We start from the raw sequence: 15,967 nt of genomic DNA, 5'->3' as shown, positions 1-15,967 counted from the left end.
AAGAGACTCCAAGAATAGCTGGGCAGCTGCATCTAATCATCTTTTAAGTTTCCCATAATGATCCAGCTGCAACTTTCCTTTGGGGCACTGTGGAAAATTTAAGTGGTTCCTGGTCCCATGTACGCCAGATACTAATACTGATAAATCAGAAGTATTAAATGGAGGCCATTGAGATGTTTCTGAATGATATTGCTTGTTAGACTGATAAAAGATTTATAATGGTTTGGATCAAAATGCTGAGGGCACTTACTTTATTATCTATATATTCTGTTCTAAGACTTACAGGTATTAATATGAAAATGACAGCACAGTAGAAATAAGTATAGAATTTGCATCATTATAGAGCAGCTTCTTATGTGCAAAACATGTATGATAACCAGGATGTTCTACTAGCACCTGAAACTTTTAAAAATAGGTTTAAAGTTCAAGGAAAGCAAAAGTCATTACTTGCAGCTTTAAAAAGTAGCTTTCTTACTATTCAAATCAATTAAGTCACATTTTAGTTTTTTTTTTAAACAAAACAAAACAAAATAGTAGAGTGCTAAAATCCATGACATGTATGTGTATGTGTTTTCAAGTCAATGGTTTACTTATGGAGAGCCCATAAATTCCATAAGGTTTTCTTAAGCTAAGAATACTCATGGGTGGTTTTGCCAGTTCTTTCTTCTGAAAGGAAGCACCAGGTATTCACTGGTGGTCTTCCATCCAAGTACTAACCAGAGCTTTGATGGGAGACTGGTGATGAATACCTGGTGCTATAGGCTATATTATATGATACTTGAAGCCCTAGAATGTTTTCATTGTACATGTGCCCTTTAAATAAGGATTACTTGGGGAGAGGGGGAATCAAGTCTCTTTCCAAATAATTACATTTGAGGAAAGAAGCAGAACAAGGCAATTTGCTTCTGAGTGTATATAATTCGTTTTGTCCATAGTTGGGAAAGATGAATACTTATGGAGCCAATGGGTTGGATAATTTGAATAAAGTCAACTGTTCCAGTCAGGAGAGCAGGAACTGAGTGTTTGTCCAGTGTCTCTTTCTTGATATTTAAAATGCAACAAATATTTTTGCAATCATGAACAAGGAAGGAAGGAAGGAAAGAAAGAAAGAAAGAAAGAAAGAAAGAAAGAAAGAAAGGAACAAACTGGCAAGGAAAGAAGGAAGGAAAAACACAGGAAAAGAAGGGAGGAAGTTTCTGTTAAGCTAAACAACACATAACAACTAATTTATGATGATGATGATGATGATAATAATAATAATAATAATAATAATAATAATAATTTTTATTTATATCCCACCTCTCCCTCAGGATCGAGGTGGGTTACAACCAAAAATACATAAATAAATTACAATTAAATACATAATAAAATACATAAAAACAGTCCACATAACATAACATAATACTCTCCATTCCACTCATTTTTAAAATGAAGCTTTCCAAAATGGTCAAGATTCTTTCCAACTCAGCTACATAAATTGTGGGATACTGTGACAACTCCAGTTGATGTAAGGAACATAAAAATATATAGGGTCAGTATTCCTGTTTGACAAATGTGGATCTGCTCACAAGCAACCATGCACATACTAAATAAATAAGTTGCTGTTGTTATTCTGTTACCTCTGTTTGTTAGTCTTTTGTTAATTATTGCACCATATATCTTAAAAGAAGGAAAAGAAGAAGAGAGCAGATAGGGGGATAGGAGGGCTCCTGTCTTTTTCCTTTCTCTTTCTTGCTTTCAGGTTGTGTAGAGATTGTGTGTGTGTGTGTGTGTGTGTGTGTGTGAGAGAGAGAGAGAGAGAGAGAGAGAGAGAGAGAGAGAGAACTGTAGTGGCTCAGCCTGTCTGGTCCAGCACCCTGTTCCCATAGTGGCTAGCTAGATGCCTATGGGAAGCTGATAAGCAGGATATAGGTGCAACAAGACTGTCCCACCCACCTTCCCAAGCAAGTGGTATTGTGATCAAGAGCCATTGTGATTTGAAGCCTCTTTGAATTTCCTCTAATTCCTCTTTAAAGTTCCTCTATAGTTTGTGATAATTTAACACTCTAGAGAGACACAGTTTCACACTTTATGCACCCTATCCATCTTTGAAGCACAAACATTTTCTGTACTTGAAAGGTGGTAGTTTCTGCTGTAAATTGTTCCTTTTCTTTCCCTTTAATGGGAGCACATTAAAGAAGCGATTTAATTATTATGGTCTTGACTCCAGTATTTATGCTATGTGGCTGTTTTCACCAGCCTGTTTTTAATTCACCTGTCATCCTGAGATACAGTTCATGCATTTTATTACACTTTCAGAAATGGGAAAAATAAAGTTAGAACTAAATGGGAACAGAGATTTCAAAATATTTCTTAAATAGTTAAGCAGGCCAAGTGACATTAAAGACTGACGATTATTGATATAGGCGAGAAGGTCCTGAATGTGAGTCTTTCAATGGGTCACTGTGGGGTATGAGGAATCTCTTGAAAGATACCCTATTGAACACAATGTATTTATTTATATAAGGTATATATCGCCTCTCAGCCAACCAGGGCCCTGGGAGCAATCCACAAAACAATATGTAGATAATCTTTTTGTTTTGGAAAAAGACAAAATAAAAATTCTTCTTAAAATTTTTAAAAAACCGAACAATTTAAACAGCCAGAGCAGTTTCAAGGACCAAGGGTCATGAGGAACAATACTGTTTTAGCTGCCTGCTGGAAGCACAAGGAGATGGAAATAACTGATTTTCTCTTAGCAGAGAAAGGAAAAAAAAACATAATAAGAAAATGTCATTAAGAAGAGAACTGTCATTATTATTTTTTAAATTTTTTTACTGAGAATGAAGTTTCATTAATTTGTAAATGAGCAAGACATGTACTGATCTCTAGAGACCACGCTCTTTGATTTGGAGTGGGTAGGCAGAGATCATGAAGTGATTCAGTTGTGCTGAAAACATTTCTGATTAAGAATTCTTGTTTCACTGACTGATCCTTGTAGTCAGTCACTTTTTGCTAATCTTGGGGTAGATCACTGTCCCTGTAAAGCAGGAGTAGGAATATGAGCTTCTCCTGGGTTTGGTTGGTTTGCAAATCCCAACAACTCTAGCCAGAATAGGCAATGGTGAAGAATGATGGAGCTTGCCATTCAAAAACATCTGGAGATCTGCATTATTGCCACTTCTGTTTTAACTTAACTCCTTTTAAATCTTTAATAAACAAAATATTTAAACATGTTGACAAGGGTGGGAGAGGGTTTTTTTTTAAAGAGAGAGAGAGATAACTGGGAATACCATATTTACTGGCATATAAGATGACCCCCAACTTTTCCAGTTAAAATATAGAGTTTGGTATATACTCGCCGTATAAGACTACCCCAATGCACACCAAATAAAAATTAAAAAAACATCAGATTTGATTTCAATATGGTAATTTTAATTCCAGTGCTTATGACATGCAGGTACTTAGCAGGAAAACTTGTTTTATACAAAGCCTGCTTGGATTGGTCAGCTCTCCCTGCCTGCCCAGCCCTGCCTGTTTCCAAGACTATCAGAGCGGTAACACAAACACAGCTCTTTTGTCCATACCCCAGGCATCCTGGGTGCCTGCAGCTTGCTCCGCCCTTCACTTACACCTTCCTGGTGAGGTGCCCCCTCACCTTGTCATCAGGACCTCTTTAAGTCACTTCTTTCCACGAATCCTAGTTAGTGGATTTTCTTCTACCATACTTATACAACGGTTGCTGCATATGGTGGGGATGCAGCCGCAGTCGTTTTTGAGCTCCCCCACCATATGTGGCGACCGCAGATTCTCCAGTCTGGCTTGGAGGTTTCAGCACCTGCCCTATAAGACAGCACCCAGCAGATAAGACAACCCCTGACTTTTGAGAAGATTTTCCTGGGTTAAAAAGTAGTCTTATATGCCAGAAAATACAGTACTTGTGTGAGATCTTATCCTTTAGGACAGCTTTTTCTAACCTGACAGTTTCCTCTACTTCTGGGTGCTGCATCCAAATCACTTTATAGATATCATTGTACATCTAAGTCTTTAGTTCCCTTAGCTATCCAGAAGGTATTACAGTAGAGTCTCGGTTATCTGACATTTGTTTATCTGACATTCCGGATTATCTGACTGTCAGATAACTTGGGGGCGTGGCTATGGGCCTTTTTGCACCCCCCAGACACGCTCCCAAACAGAAAAGGCCCCAAGCAGGTGGCAGTGGCTGTGAGTGCCACCAGGCCCTGCCACCAGTTTCTGCCCCGGTTTGTCCACGGGGGGGGGGGGGAGGGTGGAGTCTGGCACGAAGGAGAGGACTGGGTGCTTGGCCTAGGCCGCTCCTTTGCAGCTTGCTTTCCCTCAGCCTGAAGGGAGTCCGTGGAGTGCCGTTCAGGCTGAGGGAAACCAAGCTGTGAAGGCGAGGACTAGGCCAAATACCAATCCTCTCCTTTGCGGCTTGAAGTTGGCCCTCTCAGCCCCGGCAGACTCCGCCCCCCCACAGCCAAGCCAGGGCAGAAGGTATTACCTTCATCTAGTACAGTGGTTCTAATCCCTGTAATCCCATGGTTCTCAACCAGCATAATGTGGGGTTGCCATTTCATCTTCTGGGGCAGTGGATGGTCTAATGACAAGGGGTGGAAAAACTATTCTAGATTTTGCCAGCACTTTTCCTGCTCCAAGTCCAAAGGAAGCTCTGTTAGTGCCGGACTCTAGATCTGATCCAGTTGCACCTCTTGCAGTTTACCTGTTATAGTGATTGATTCCTTGTTGAATTTGATCTCTCTGGGAATTTGTTTGCATGAGGATGCCTGATTTGCAGGGTGGAGTCCCCCTCCCCCCGATCAAAGCAGTGTGGGTAAGGGACATCTGCTATCAAAGTTTGCAATCAAAAGAATTTGCATGAGTTCTTTTCTTTAATGAATAAACTATTTGATGGGAATAAATAAGCAAGCAACTAATTAAGAAAAAGAACAAACTGAGAAACAAAAAAATAAAATAAAAATCAGTTCAGGTGGATGATAATGCTTGCATTGAGTTTATATTCCTTTCTCTACATTAGTGTCAGGACCCCTATGCTAATATAATTCCTTAAATTGCTTCAATTTCTAATTGTTTACCTCTTCAAAATATTGTTTTGCAGTGGAAGGAAATTACTTCCTGGTGAGTTTAGGGACCCTGATTTGCCTTTGTTTCACCTCTAGAGGAATAACACTAAGGTAATGTCACTGAAATAACAATTTTTTAAACAAAGTTTATTAGTTTTATCTCTTTATTTCTTTCTTTAAATTATGTATACCCTAATTCAAAAGACTCCCCCCCCCACCGCCAATCAGCATGGAAGAAAATAAAATATAGTTTTAGAGTAGTAATACACATATCATAATGGATAGAAACAAATACAAAACACAATAGCATTGACATCAAAGGGAAACCTAAGGAACAAATAAAACCACAGATAAAATAAAATAAAATCAAGTTCTCAAGCACAAGTCCTCAAGTTTTCAGAACTCCATCTTGTAAACCAGTGTTCCTGACAGATGTACTGGCCATTGGTCATGCTGGTTGAAGAGATGGGAATTGTAGTCTGACACATCTGGAGGGCACCAGGCTGGGGAAGACTGTAAGAAATGTTTTAAAAAGCTGAACAGCAGCAAGAAAGGTGCTGGCTTTCTGGGTAGAGTGGTACCATTTACAAGAATGAAAGGACCTCAAAGACATTCTAGTATTTTCTCTGGAGTTCCATCCAGAGTGTTGTTCCCAAACTTGGATCCTTAGATGGTTTGGACTTCAGCTCCCGGAATTCCTGACTGTTGGCTAGTCTGGCTAGGGTTTCTGGGAGCTGAAGTCCAAAAACACCTGGAAGACCTAAGTTTGAGAATCACTGAGAGGTTATGCTTTTGATCAATAGGCATTTCTTAATTTTTAAAAAAAAAACAAATGGTTAATCTCACATCAGTAAAACAACAACCCAGTTTATTAACAGGATTTGCATCTTAAAAGCTGGTGTATCCTATTATTCAAATTTGTTTTTATGCACATGGAGACTTTTTCCAGCTCAGGCTGGTGTATCAAGCAAATTATGTGGTAAGTTCTTTGGAAATTAATGTGCTGCAGTGTGTAGAATTCCAGGGTTATGTGGACAGATGAATGGTACTGGAATGTAATTTTTTTTTAGAACTCTAATGCTATAGGAGGCTTTTCAGCAACACAGGATTCTGGCTTGTAGGGGAAAAACACACATTAGGGACCCTTTCACATCCCACAATTTTACCACTATGATTCCACTGAATTTTGGGGTTCATAGTTTGGTGAGACATTAGAAGTCTTCTGTGACTAAAAATTCTAAATATCTCAGGCTAAATTGCAGATCAGAAGATTTTATAGGATGTTGCCATGGCAGTTCAAGTGTAATCATGGTGTTATAATAGTATAGGATGTCAAAGGGCCCTAAATCATAGCTTCAAACACAGGATTCAGACACCTACTGGCTATGCTGGCTAGGGGTTTCTGGAAATTATAAGAGATTAAAAAAACTTTCCTAAAATCTGCCTAAGAGATAGTGTAGGCAGAGTAGGAAAGATTACATTATTAGGGGTTCTCCCCCCCTCCAGTTAGTTCTTTTTACAGATTGCCTGCTGGAAGGTCTTGCTCACAGAGTGACAGCTGAGTGGCTCATTTAACTCATTGAGCTGGAGCTGATTGCAATAATAATTATTGCTGAAGATTTGGGAGCTGGGGGGAGCAGCCCTAATGCTTCAAGACACTGCTGCTGGAAGTGCATCATACAGATACAACAAGGATTTGTTTACTGCGTGCAAGGATGGCACGCTGGGTGTTGAAAACAAGCTTCCAGCCTCCACTGTGAAAAATGATGTCTATCAATCATTCCATATTGTTTTAAGCCTCTCCAGAGCTCCACAGGATGGGATAGAAAATTGACCCCACTTTTAATATTGAATGCAAAGTATCTCAATAATATCTTATTAATCCACCATTTGAAGCCACTGAGAGATAATAGCTATTCTCTTTCATTTTTAATCAGGAACTAAACCAGCTATTCTTTCCCTCTAGTATCAATCAACAACATTTTCCCACTCCCTATTGGAGAAACAGTTATTGTTCATCTTCACAATTTGCACTAGCAATTCAAAGTTCTGATTTAGTTTATTTAGTTATTTAGCAAGGGTAGCTCGTGGATTGAGCAAGGTTGTTTTGTGTGTGTGCATGCATTCCTTATCACCATTTTAGGGTGAGAATTCCCTTTGCCAATTCTACATGGTACCACTGGTTTCTAACTCCATTAGGGCAAAGAATCTGAATTCATACTATGAAGGTAGACAATATAGATACTAAGTGGCACTGCGTCCCTGTATTACCTGCCCTCCCAAGATGTTATTATGTCTTTTCTTATTTCCAAAAAGTAAAACTAGAAGATGGATGTTGAGGAAGATACACTTTTTTCATGCCTGGTGATTTCTCTTTTAAAATTTAAGTGCTATTATGGGAACCAGTCCTGATACACAGCAGTCTCACAATGAATGATAATTTAGTAGAGATGGTAGGAGAGAACCTTCGCCCTTCTGTCTTGCTTGTGGGAAACATCTGGCAGACTGTTGTGAGAAACAGGGCTATTTCTGCTAGAGGAGTTATAACTTAATCAAAATTTAATTGACATAGTAATTGGAAAAGAAATTCTTTAATGAAATGGCCTGCCTCCAGCTTTGTTTTGCTTTCTTGTTTGGTAGAATCTTCAGCACATTTACCTGAGAGTAAATCCTCCTGAATGTAATGGGTCTTACTTCCAATTAGATATAATACAATTGCATTGTTACCTCTGATTTATTGCATTGCATTGTTATCTCTGATCTTTTGACTAGGAGGTCGAGCAGATGGGGCAAAAGGAGAGGTTTTGGGCCTAGAGGTGAGGTGAAGTGAGATCTTAATCTGGAGTGGGAAGACAGGCAGGCATGAGGACCCACTTGGCAGCTTAGAACTGTTCTACTGTGGCCAGAAGATGTGGCATGCTTTGTGAACTGGAACCTAAGAGATCCAAGTTCACCTAGATATGAAACTAACTTGGTAACCTGGGCAAGTTGCTTCTCTTCAATTTGACCTACTTCACAGGGCTGTTGTGAACTAACGGGAGGAAAGGCAGGATCAAAATATTTTGAGATTTTTAGATAGTGGATAAGAAACAAATATTTTAATTCATAATAGATAAACAAAATAAATAATAAATAACTACAAACTAAAATATCTGTTGTGGACAGTGAGAGTGATGTAGTGAGCTGTTTCTTTTAGGAATCTTCTCTCAAGTAATGTATTATCCACTTGGACTTAGGTTTATTGTGAGGAATGTAATATGGAAACAGTATGACATTAAGGTGTGTGTGTGTGTGGGGGGGGGGGGGTTAGCAGAGTGATGTATTATTTCTAGTATATTTAAAAGAGGCAAAATAACCCTAAAGGACTTCAGTATGGAAGCACTCATTATCAACAATTATCTGTAGTCTTTACTATGAACCTTGCAAAGAACAGAGGCAGTATTAAAATGGGATTAAGAAAGTAATTCAACATATTCCCACCATTATTTAGCTTCCTTCATCCATTTGGTCCTTCTTTATTCATGTTGCCTTGAGTTTATGCACATCAACCCCCCCTTTTTTTTTGAAAAACCAGCTAGTGCAGTACAAATGTGACCTTTTCAGTATTCCAAAATTTAATAAGCAAGCTTGTTCTTCATGACACACTAGCAACAAGTACTAGCAGTAACACAAAAGACATTGCATGCAGAATCCAAAATCTACTGAGCTCATCTCTGCTAATGAGGTGTAAAGCTTTGCGCTTATTGCTTATTTCTTTATCTCAGCTATTTGGGAAACCCATGCTCCACATCTTGTTTAAAAATAAAGAACAGAACATAAAGATTAATTTAATAAATAGCTAGATAAGAAGAAAAACCTGATCTGTGATCTGGAAGGTCTCACACCATTTTGTTCCAAGCAGCCTCACTTTATCTAGTGTTTTTCATTTAAAAACTGACCACAGAGATATTTGGAAGAACTTAAAGTGCAGCTAGGAGATTTGGGGTAAAAGCAGTTTAAAGGAACACTTGGGTATACAGGCTGCATTCCACTTCTTGGTTTCATTTAAAAAATGTTCTCAAGCCAGATTTCTGTTGTTCTGTGAAAGATTCAAGTTAACTCCAGAGTTTTAGTGGGATCAGTTACTGAGCAAGAGACTCTGCAGACAGTAAAGATATGCATTTTTCTATTTTAAGTTTTATTCCGTTCCTATTTTTAGCTTTTGCAGAACTTTCTGTGATTTTTCATTGTGAATACATGAAATTTGAAAAAAGTTTATTCTAGTTGCTATGAATGACATATTCTGTAGATTCTCTCATTGATGTTTTTGCTTCACTTTTTAAAGATTTAAGATAGAATCGTATGCATGCACAAGTCCTCCCCCTGCCTCCTGTTAACTAGATATTTTTATGAGACAAGCAATGATCACATTCTGTTCAAGGTTGAGGAAATGAAGTTTCACTGTTCTACATGTGAATATGTCTTGTTGGCTGATGCATATCTGTTTGCCTTTAGTGGAGTTGGAAATAGATTTCATTGCTTCTATATTGGGGTGTGCATTGAATTATACATTTGTTTACACATTCAGTTACACAATGTCACCATTTAACACAAGGGTAACATATCACAATCAATGTATAAGTCAGCATGTGGGGAGTTTTGATTGTGTGCTACTTTGGTATGGTTACTACTCAGCTCATTTGAGATATGGTGATGGAGAAGATTACTAAGAATACCATGGATGACTAAAAAAGACAAGCAAATGGATCCTTGAACAGATCCAGCCTGATCTCTTCCTAGAAGCCAAGATGGCTAAATTGAGGTTGTTGTATTTCAGACTCATCATGGGAAGACACGATTCATTAGACAAGACAATAATGCTAGGAAGGGTGCAGGGCTGCAGAAAAGAGAGGAAGACCACATGCTAGATGGCTAGATTCAATTAGGGAAATCATGGGCCTGAACCTGCAAGAGTGAAGCAAAACATTTGAGGATAGGGGATCATGGGGATGTCTATTTCACAGGGCTTACCTCCCACAGGACTACTAGCCTTTGAACTCATGTGGTTTTAGAACATAGGTGGGCAATGAGGCCAACTCCCACAGACTACACATGTCCATTGGCATCCCAAAATACATCCATTTTCAGCCATGTAGGAGCCAAGATGGTGACCAGAAGTCACATGACTTCTGGTATATGGCCAAACCCAGAGCTCTGAACTCTTATGCATTTGGGTGGTTAATATGTGAAAGTAACCCCCAAACTGTGCCAAATAATAAAAATGGTGGTGTTTTAGTGGATTTGTGAAGGGCACTGATGGGAAGCCTTGGGGACTGTAAAATTGTGTTTTTGGAGCACATTTTCTCCATCACTATTCTAGAGTAATGACATTCACTGTTAACTTATCTAAAATGATCACTTGCCTTTAGATTTGGCTAAGAAGGAGCATTTCTCACACAGTTCATCAAACATAGATATTGGGACTTCAGTTGAGCATTGTGTTCTTGTCTTGGCCACATCTATCCAATTTCATTTTATGCTTAATTAAAATAGGTCATTTTTCATTTCACTCATGATGACTGGTTGTTTGATTGTTGTTGTTTTCAGTGCAATATATTTTGAAAAATCACACAACAGCCAAAGAGCTCGCAGTCTGGGAAGAGTTTTTCTTTAAATGTCTCTAGATAATGTGGCCATGATGGATTTTTCAGACTGAAAATGAATCACTCAATTCACAATTACAGTAACAAGCTCTTGTACATACAGCATTGTTTTCAGTGATGGGAATATAACAGCGTGTGGTTTTGTTGAGATAATTTATAATTCCCTTTACAGTTGTCCAGTGAGAAAGAACAGACAGCCAGTGCCTGAGGAGCACCATCCATCTGCAGATGTTTCAGAATAACCCAAATTATACCTTGTAATCCCCTTCTGACATGTTAGAACACGAATGTTTTCTCCCATGCCACCCAAGATACAGTTCTCTCTTATACTCCTCAGAAATTCTCTCTCATTTCCTTACATTTCTGCAGAGATGCGCAGCTGAAGTGCACAAGGGGAAATTGTTTAATGTTTGATTTGATTTAAAAGTCATCTACCAACTTCAGAGAATTTAAGTCGATAATTTTTTGCCCCAAAATGGCCTCCAAAATCCTGGGTAGACTTATACTTGGGCCAATACACTTCAACCAAGCCTCTCCCTAGCTGGGCTTCATCCGCAAGGGATAGCCCAGCCAGGGAGATTATGGGAAAGGTGACCGATTGCCCCACAGCCTTTCCTCAGCTGGGTTGCCTCCATTGGACAAGGCCCAGCTGGGGACAGGCTTGAAAGGGTGAGTGATCACCCTGGAGCCTCTCCCCAGCTGGGCTGCCCTCTTAAGTCCAACCCTTGACGTATCCATGGGTGACATAAAATTCCACATTTTTTGCCCCAAAAGTTGACCTCAACTTATACACAAGGTCAACTTATAAACGAGTAAATACGATAGATATATAAGCAAAGGAGTCTGCAAAAACCCTTGCTGTGCTTTGTGGAAAGGAAAAAGAGGGGTACATAAGCCATTTCAGCTTATGTTAGTGTGACTCTGTAGCTAATAACAATGAGGTTGGTGCTTTAGTTCTTACTGTGGAATAAAAAGCTACTGATTAGGCTGCAGAGTCTGATTATGGCTCAAGGAAAAGGGATTCATATCCAGAAAGCAAATTAAGGTGGTTGGGCTCTGAAGCAGTTAACATGAAGATTCATTTTGTGCACAGGTGTGAATTCTCCTTCTGGACCTAAGGGAAGGGACAATGCTAGGCATCCTTCCTAGGTCCCAGCAGGTGTGACATAGGCTAGAATTTCAGTGTCAGTGAAGCCAAAACACTACCACCCTTTTCACTTGCTCAGCAGCTGGAAAATGGGACATGAGTGATGGTAGACACTGTTAGCCCAGAGTGAAGAGAGCTCACTGGGCTTCCACACCTCAGAAGCCTTTCTCTCTTTATAAAACATAGAACTACAAAAGGTGTATGTGTCTGTGCATTCACATATGGTGTCAGCAACAACAGGGAGCTCTTAGTCACTTAAGTCCTTGGAACATTGTTTCCATTTGTACAATTAATGATCTGGGCTTCTTAGCATAAAACTGCCTTTGGTACAGAGAAGGTGTTGCTGGTAGGGGACCACTAACTTTTGTTAAGTCCAGTCTCTTATCACCAACTAGGTAACTTTGATCCTTTCCTCCAAACTGGTGCTGATGGGAACTGGCATCTACAAGCCTCTAGGAGAGAGACATGTTGCACTTTCTAATTCACTCCTAATTTTGTCACTATTGGTTAATTCTGTTCGCTCCCCTCTGTGTACTGAAGGTGTGCAGTGACAAAAACAAACTAGGCCCAAACAGAGGTGCCAACATTCAGCACTGTCTGAGGTGCTTGACCTCAACAGTAGCTCACAAACAGCACAGTGCAGAAGCACAACCTACTCTGCAGTATTTGGCAACCAGGCACTGACCAACCTGAAATAAGGCAAAGACACAGTTGACTTCTTCCAAAGTCCTTGGAGGCTTTTATCTTCCAGTTGCAATATGTACAACAAATGTTCTGACATATACCGCCTATTAGATTTACTATACCAAACCACACCCCAGCCAATCTCTCCAATTCACTGGGGGTGTTCCCACTTAACTTTTAAATCGCTATATAATACACCGATTGTATTAAAACCGACGTAAAATACCACGCTATTTACCCCGCTTTCCGAATCGGGTTATTTTTCATTCCCATTCATCCCTATAAACCGGTTTTAATTTTACCGATCGTTCCCATTTAAGAAATAGATCGATGTATTTAGAAGTCGAATTTGCATATAAACCGGTTTTGTGGCTGTCAATCAATCTTCGTCATTGATGACGTAGTATTAACCTGGGTTAACATAACCCGATGTATGTTCGATCTTCGTTCCCATTTATCCAACCGTTATCTATTTCTTTCTTTTTTTGGCGCTTTTTTTTGAATGGATCAATAAGGCAGCGCTTAAGTTGTGAAACGTCATGAGCGCTTCTGCCTTTAAAAGTCTGCCCCCCCCCCACGCAGTTCACTCTCCCTCTTGTGCTAGTGCTTCCTAGCCATGGACCCTCGAGGCGACCTACAACATATTTTTACCATGATTAGCAGCGATGCCTTGGGTCTCAGGAGAGAAGGTAAAGTTTGCAAGGGAGGTTTCTGTTTCACTCCTTGCTTCCCCAAACCGAAGGCAGTGATGGGATTTATATTCCCATCACTTCTCAGGAGGGAAGGAGGAAAGGAGAAGTTTGCAAGGGAGGTTTCTGTTTCACTCCCTGTCAGGGGAAGCCAGGAATCAACCTCCCTACAATCCCCCATGGCAGGAGAGTCAAGAAGGGCATGGAGGAGGATGTCAGCCGGTAGCCATTGGTGGTGCAGGATTACATGCTCCAGTCCAGCCTGTCATGAAGAACGCAGATAAGGAGAGAGACCCAATCCACTCCCAACCAGTGCAGGAAAACAAACCCTCAAACCCCCAGAAAAAGCCAAAGCCTCTCAGAGAATTGCTTCGAGAGATGCAAAACACCATCTGGAAGCAGCTTCGTACACTAGGATTTAGCAGACAGGAGTTAGACAGAAAGCCCAATGCACAAGAACAGAAATGCCCCCCTTTTCCCTGGGGAAAAGAACCCAAGCCTTGGAAACCTTTCCAACCAGCCATGCATCCTTCCCAGCCCTGAAATGACAGAAGAGGTCCAAACTGGGATGGTACTGGACGATGCAGCCACTGGAAAGGACCAAGAGACAGGTCACACTGTCTCAGCTCTTATCAGTTCTCACCACCAGGCAAACGAAGCTCTCCCTGTACAATCAGTTCAGGGTTGGCCTGAACTGCCAGTTGTGAATTTGTCTGATTCTGTTCTGTTTTGTGGCAGGTAGTTTAAAAGAGCCCTCCTCCTTGGAAAGGAGATAGCTCAGAAGTCTTACTTTGTTCCAAGTCCTGTTGACACATTTTGTGACAGAGTTGTGGATTGGCTTTTGCTTGTAGTTTTATAGTTTTCTTCCTTTGTCCCAAATCTGAGAATAGTGGTGCTATTTTAGAAGGGACAACACATAGTTTGGTTTCTTTAGGGTGCACAAACCCTGTAGACAAAGAAACTTTAGCATTTCTTCAAGTTAGCATCTGTACTTAGTGGTACTTAGAAGGAAACTACGTCTTGTTTCTCTTTCACTGGCTGGTCAGCCCTGAATTCCTTTGTAGCACAGCAAGTCCTGAGGCTGGGCAAGGCAGATCTTAACCCTTGGAATGCCAGCTGAGTGGAGCTAACATAGTTAGGGGATTACAGGTCCCATCATCCCTTTGTGATAGTTTGCTGGCTGCAGGCTTTCAACAGCCCACCCTGTACGAAGGCAGCGATGGGATTTATATTCCCATAACTTCTCAGGAGGGAAGAAGGGAAGGAGAAGTTTGCAAGGGAGGTTTCTGTTTCACTCCTTGCTTCCCCAAACCGAAGGCAGTGATGGGATGTATATTCCCATTTATATTTCCCTCTGGATTTAATATTCGCAGAAGTTTGCAAGGGTTTTCCAAGGATTTGTGTAAAGCTGGTATTTCTATGTGCATGCTATTAAGAAAATGGTTTTTATTAAGAAATAAATGTTGCTTTTCATATTGTTTAGAAATAATAACTTTTTATTATTCATAGCATAATTCCATTTCTGCCCGTAAATTGTTAACTCCACAAAATAGAATTAGGTCAAATATTTGGCAGATGTACATAAGCACTACACTAGTTTACACAATATGATACTATTGTAAGACTACATTCCGCATACATTGTTAAGGGTTACAAATTGCTAATATTTAACACATATCTGTTACTAACCCTATCTTTATTGCTGAATATTATGAAGAAAAGGGAACAGGTTTCCGAATAATTCTTTGTGACCTTACTTTGGACGCTGGTACCATAATGCTACTAGTACCTGGGTCATTCCCATCAATGTGCACCACACATTCTTTATCACCAGGCTCAATCGAATCCTGCTTGTGTCTCACAACCCTGATTTCTTTAGTTTGCAATTTTGAACAAGCCTCCTTATAGGTTGACGAGAGATCTTTCAAAACAGAAATAAGCTCCATAAAATTTGAATTAGTTTTATCCAAAAACATTTTATTCCACTGCATCTCTTTCCTCAGTCGATCATCATTGTTCGCCCATTTTCTTGCAACTAGTCTTTTCATGCTTTCAAAAGGCTTCAAAGATGCAATTTTGCAGGCAGCGTCGGTTGCTGAAATAAGCAGAAAAAAATTTCTTTAGACAGTGAATTCCTGCATGGAAACACACACTATCAGAATTTTTCCCCAGTCTTGGCTTATCTGATGTATGGGTTCTTTCAGGCTTGCAAAATGTCACTAGAGAGGGAATTCCTGCATGGAAGATCATGCATGCCTCTAACAAAACCATGTTCCTGCATTCTAAGGTCACTCACTAAAAGTGAGTCACCTGGGGTGGCTAGACTGCTGACCATGAGAGGCTTGCCATCCTTCCTATTGTCCTGCAGGAAGTAGTGCATGGCAGATTCCAAGGGAGCAGCTGGACTGCCACCTTGCAAAATGTCACTAGAGAGGGAATTCCTGCATGGAACATCATGCATGCCTCTAACAAAACCATGTTTGTTACTGAGCTGGGCATCCACATGGAAAGGCCAATTCAATGGCAGATGTTTGAAAGTTGCAAAGAACACTGTCATTAGAGAGTGTTTCCATCTGGATTTAACATTCCCTGGATGTAATATTCCCATTTATATTTCCATCTGGATTTAATATTCTCTGGATATAATATTCCCATATATATTTCCCTGGATATAATATTCCCATCTATATTTCCATCTGGATTTAATATTCCCATCTATATTTT

General features: G+C 39.9%; 1 protein-coding gene across 1 annotated transcript in view; it reads right to left on the bottom strand.

Annotated features, from left to right (window-relative positions):
- The window catches only part of LOC121925927 (hyaluronan mediated motility receptor-like), a 95,410-nt gene that overhangs the window by 78,340 nt on the left and 1,103 nt on the right, over positions 1-15,967 (bottom strand). Inside the window, exon 2 of the mRNA XM_042458493.1 lies at positions 15,033-15,338. Coding sequence (XP_042314427.1) covers positions 15,033-15,338 — 306 coding nt within the window. The remainder of the gene's footprint in view (positions 1-15,032; positions 15,339-15,967) is intronic.

This window comes from Sceloporus undulatus, chromosome 3, assembly GCF_019175285.1.
Source record: "Sceloporus undulatus isolate JIND9_A2432 ecotype Alabama chromosome 3, SceUnd_v1.1, whole genome shotgun sequence".
In the NCBI taxonomy this organism is placed as follows: Eukaryota; Metazoa; Chordata; class Lepidosauria; order Squamata; family Phrynosomatidae; genus Sceloporus; species Sceloporus undulatus.
The sequence above is the reverse complement of the archived record's forward strand: the minus strand, read 5'-3'. Positions and strand labels throughout refer to the sequence as shown.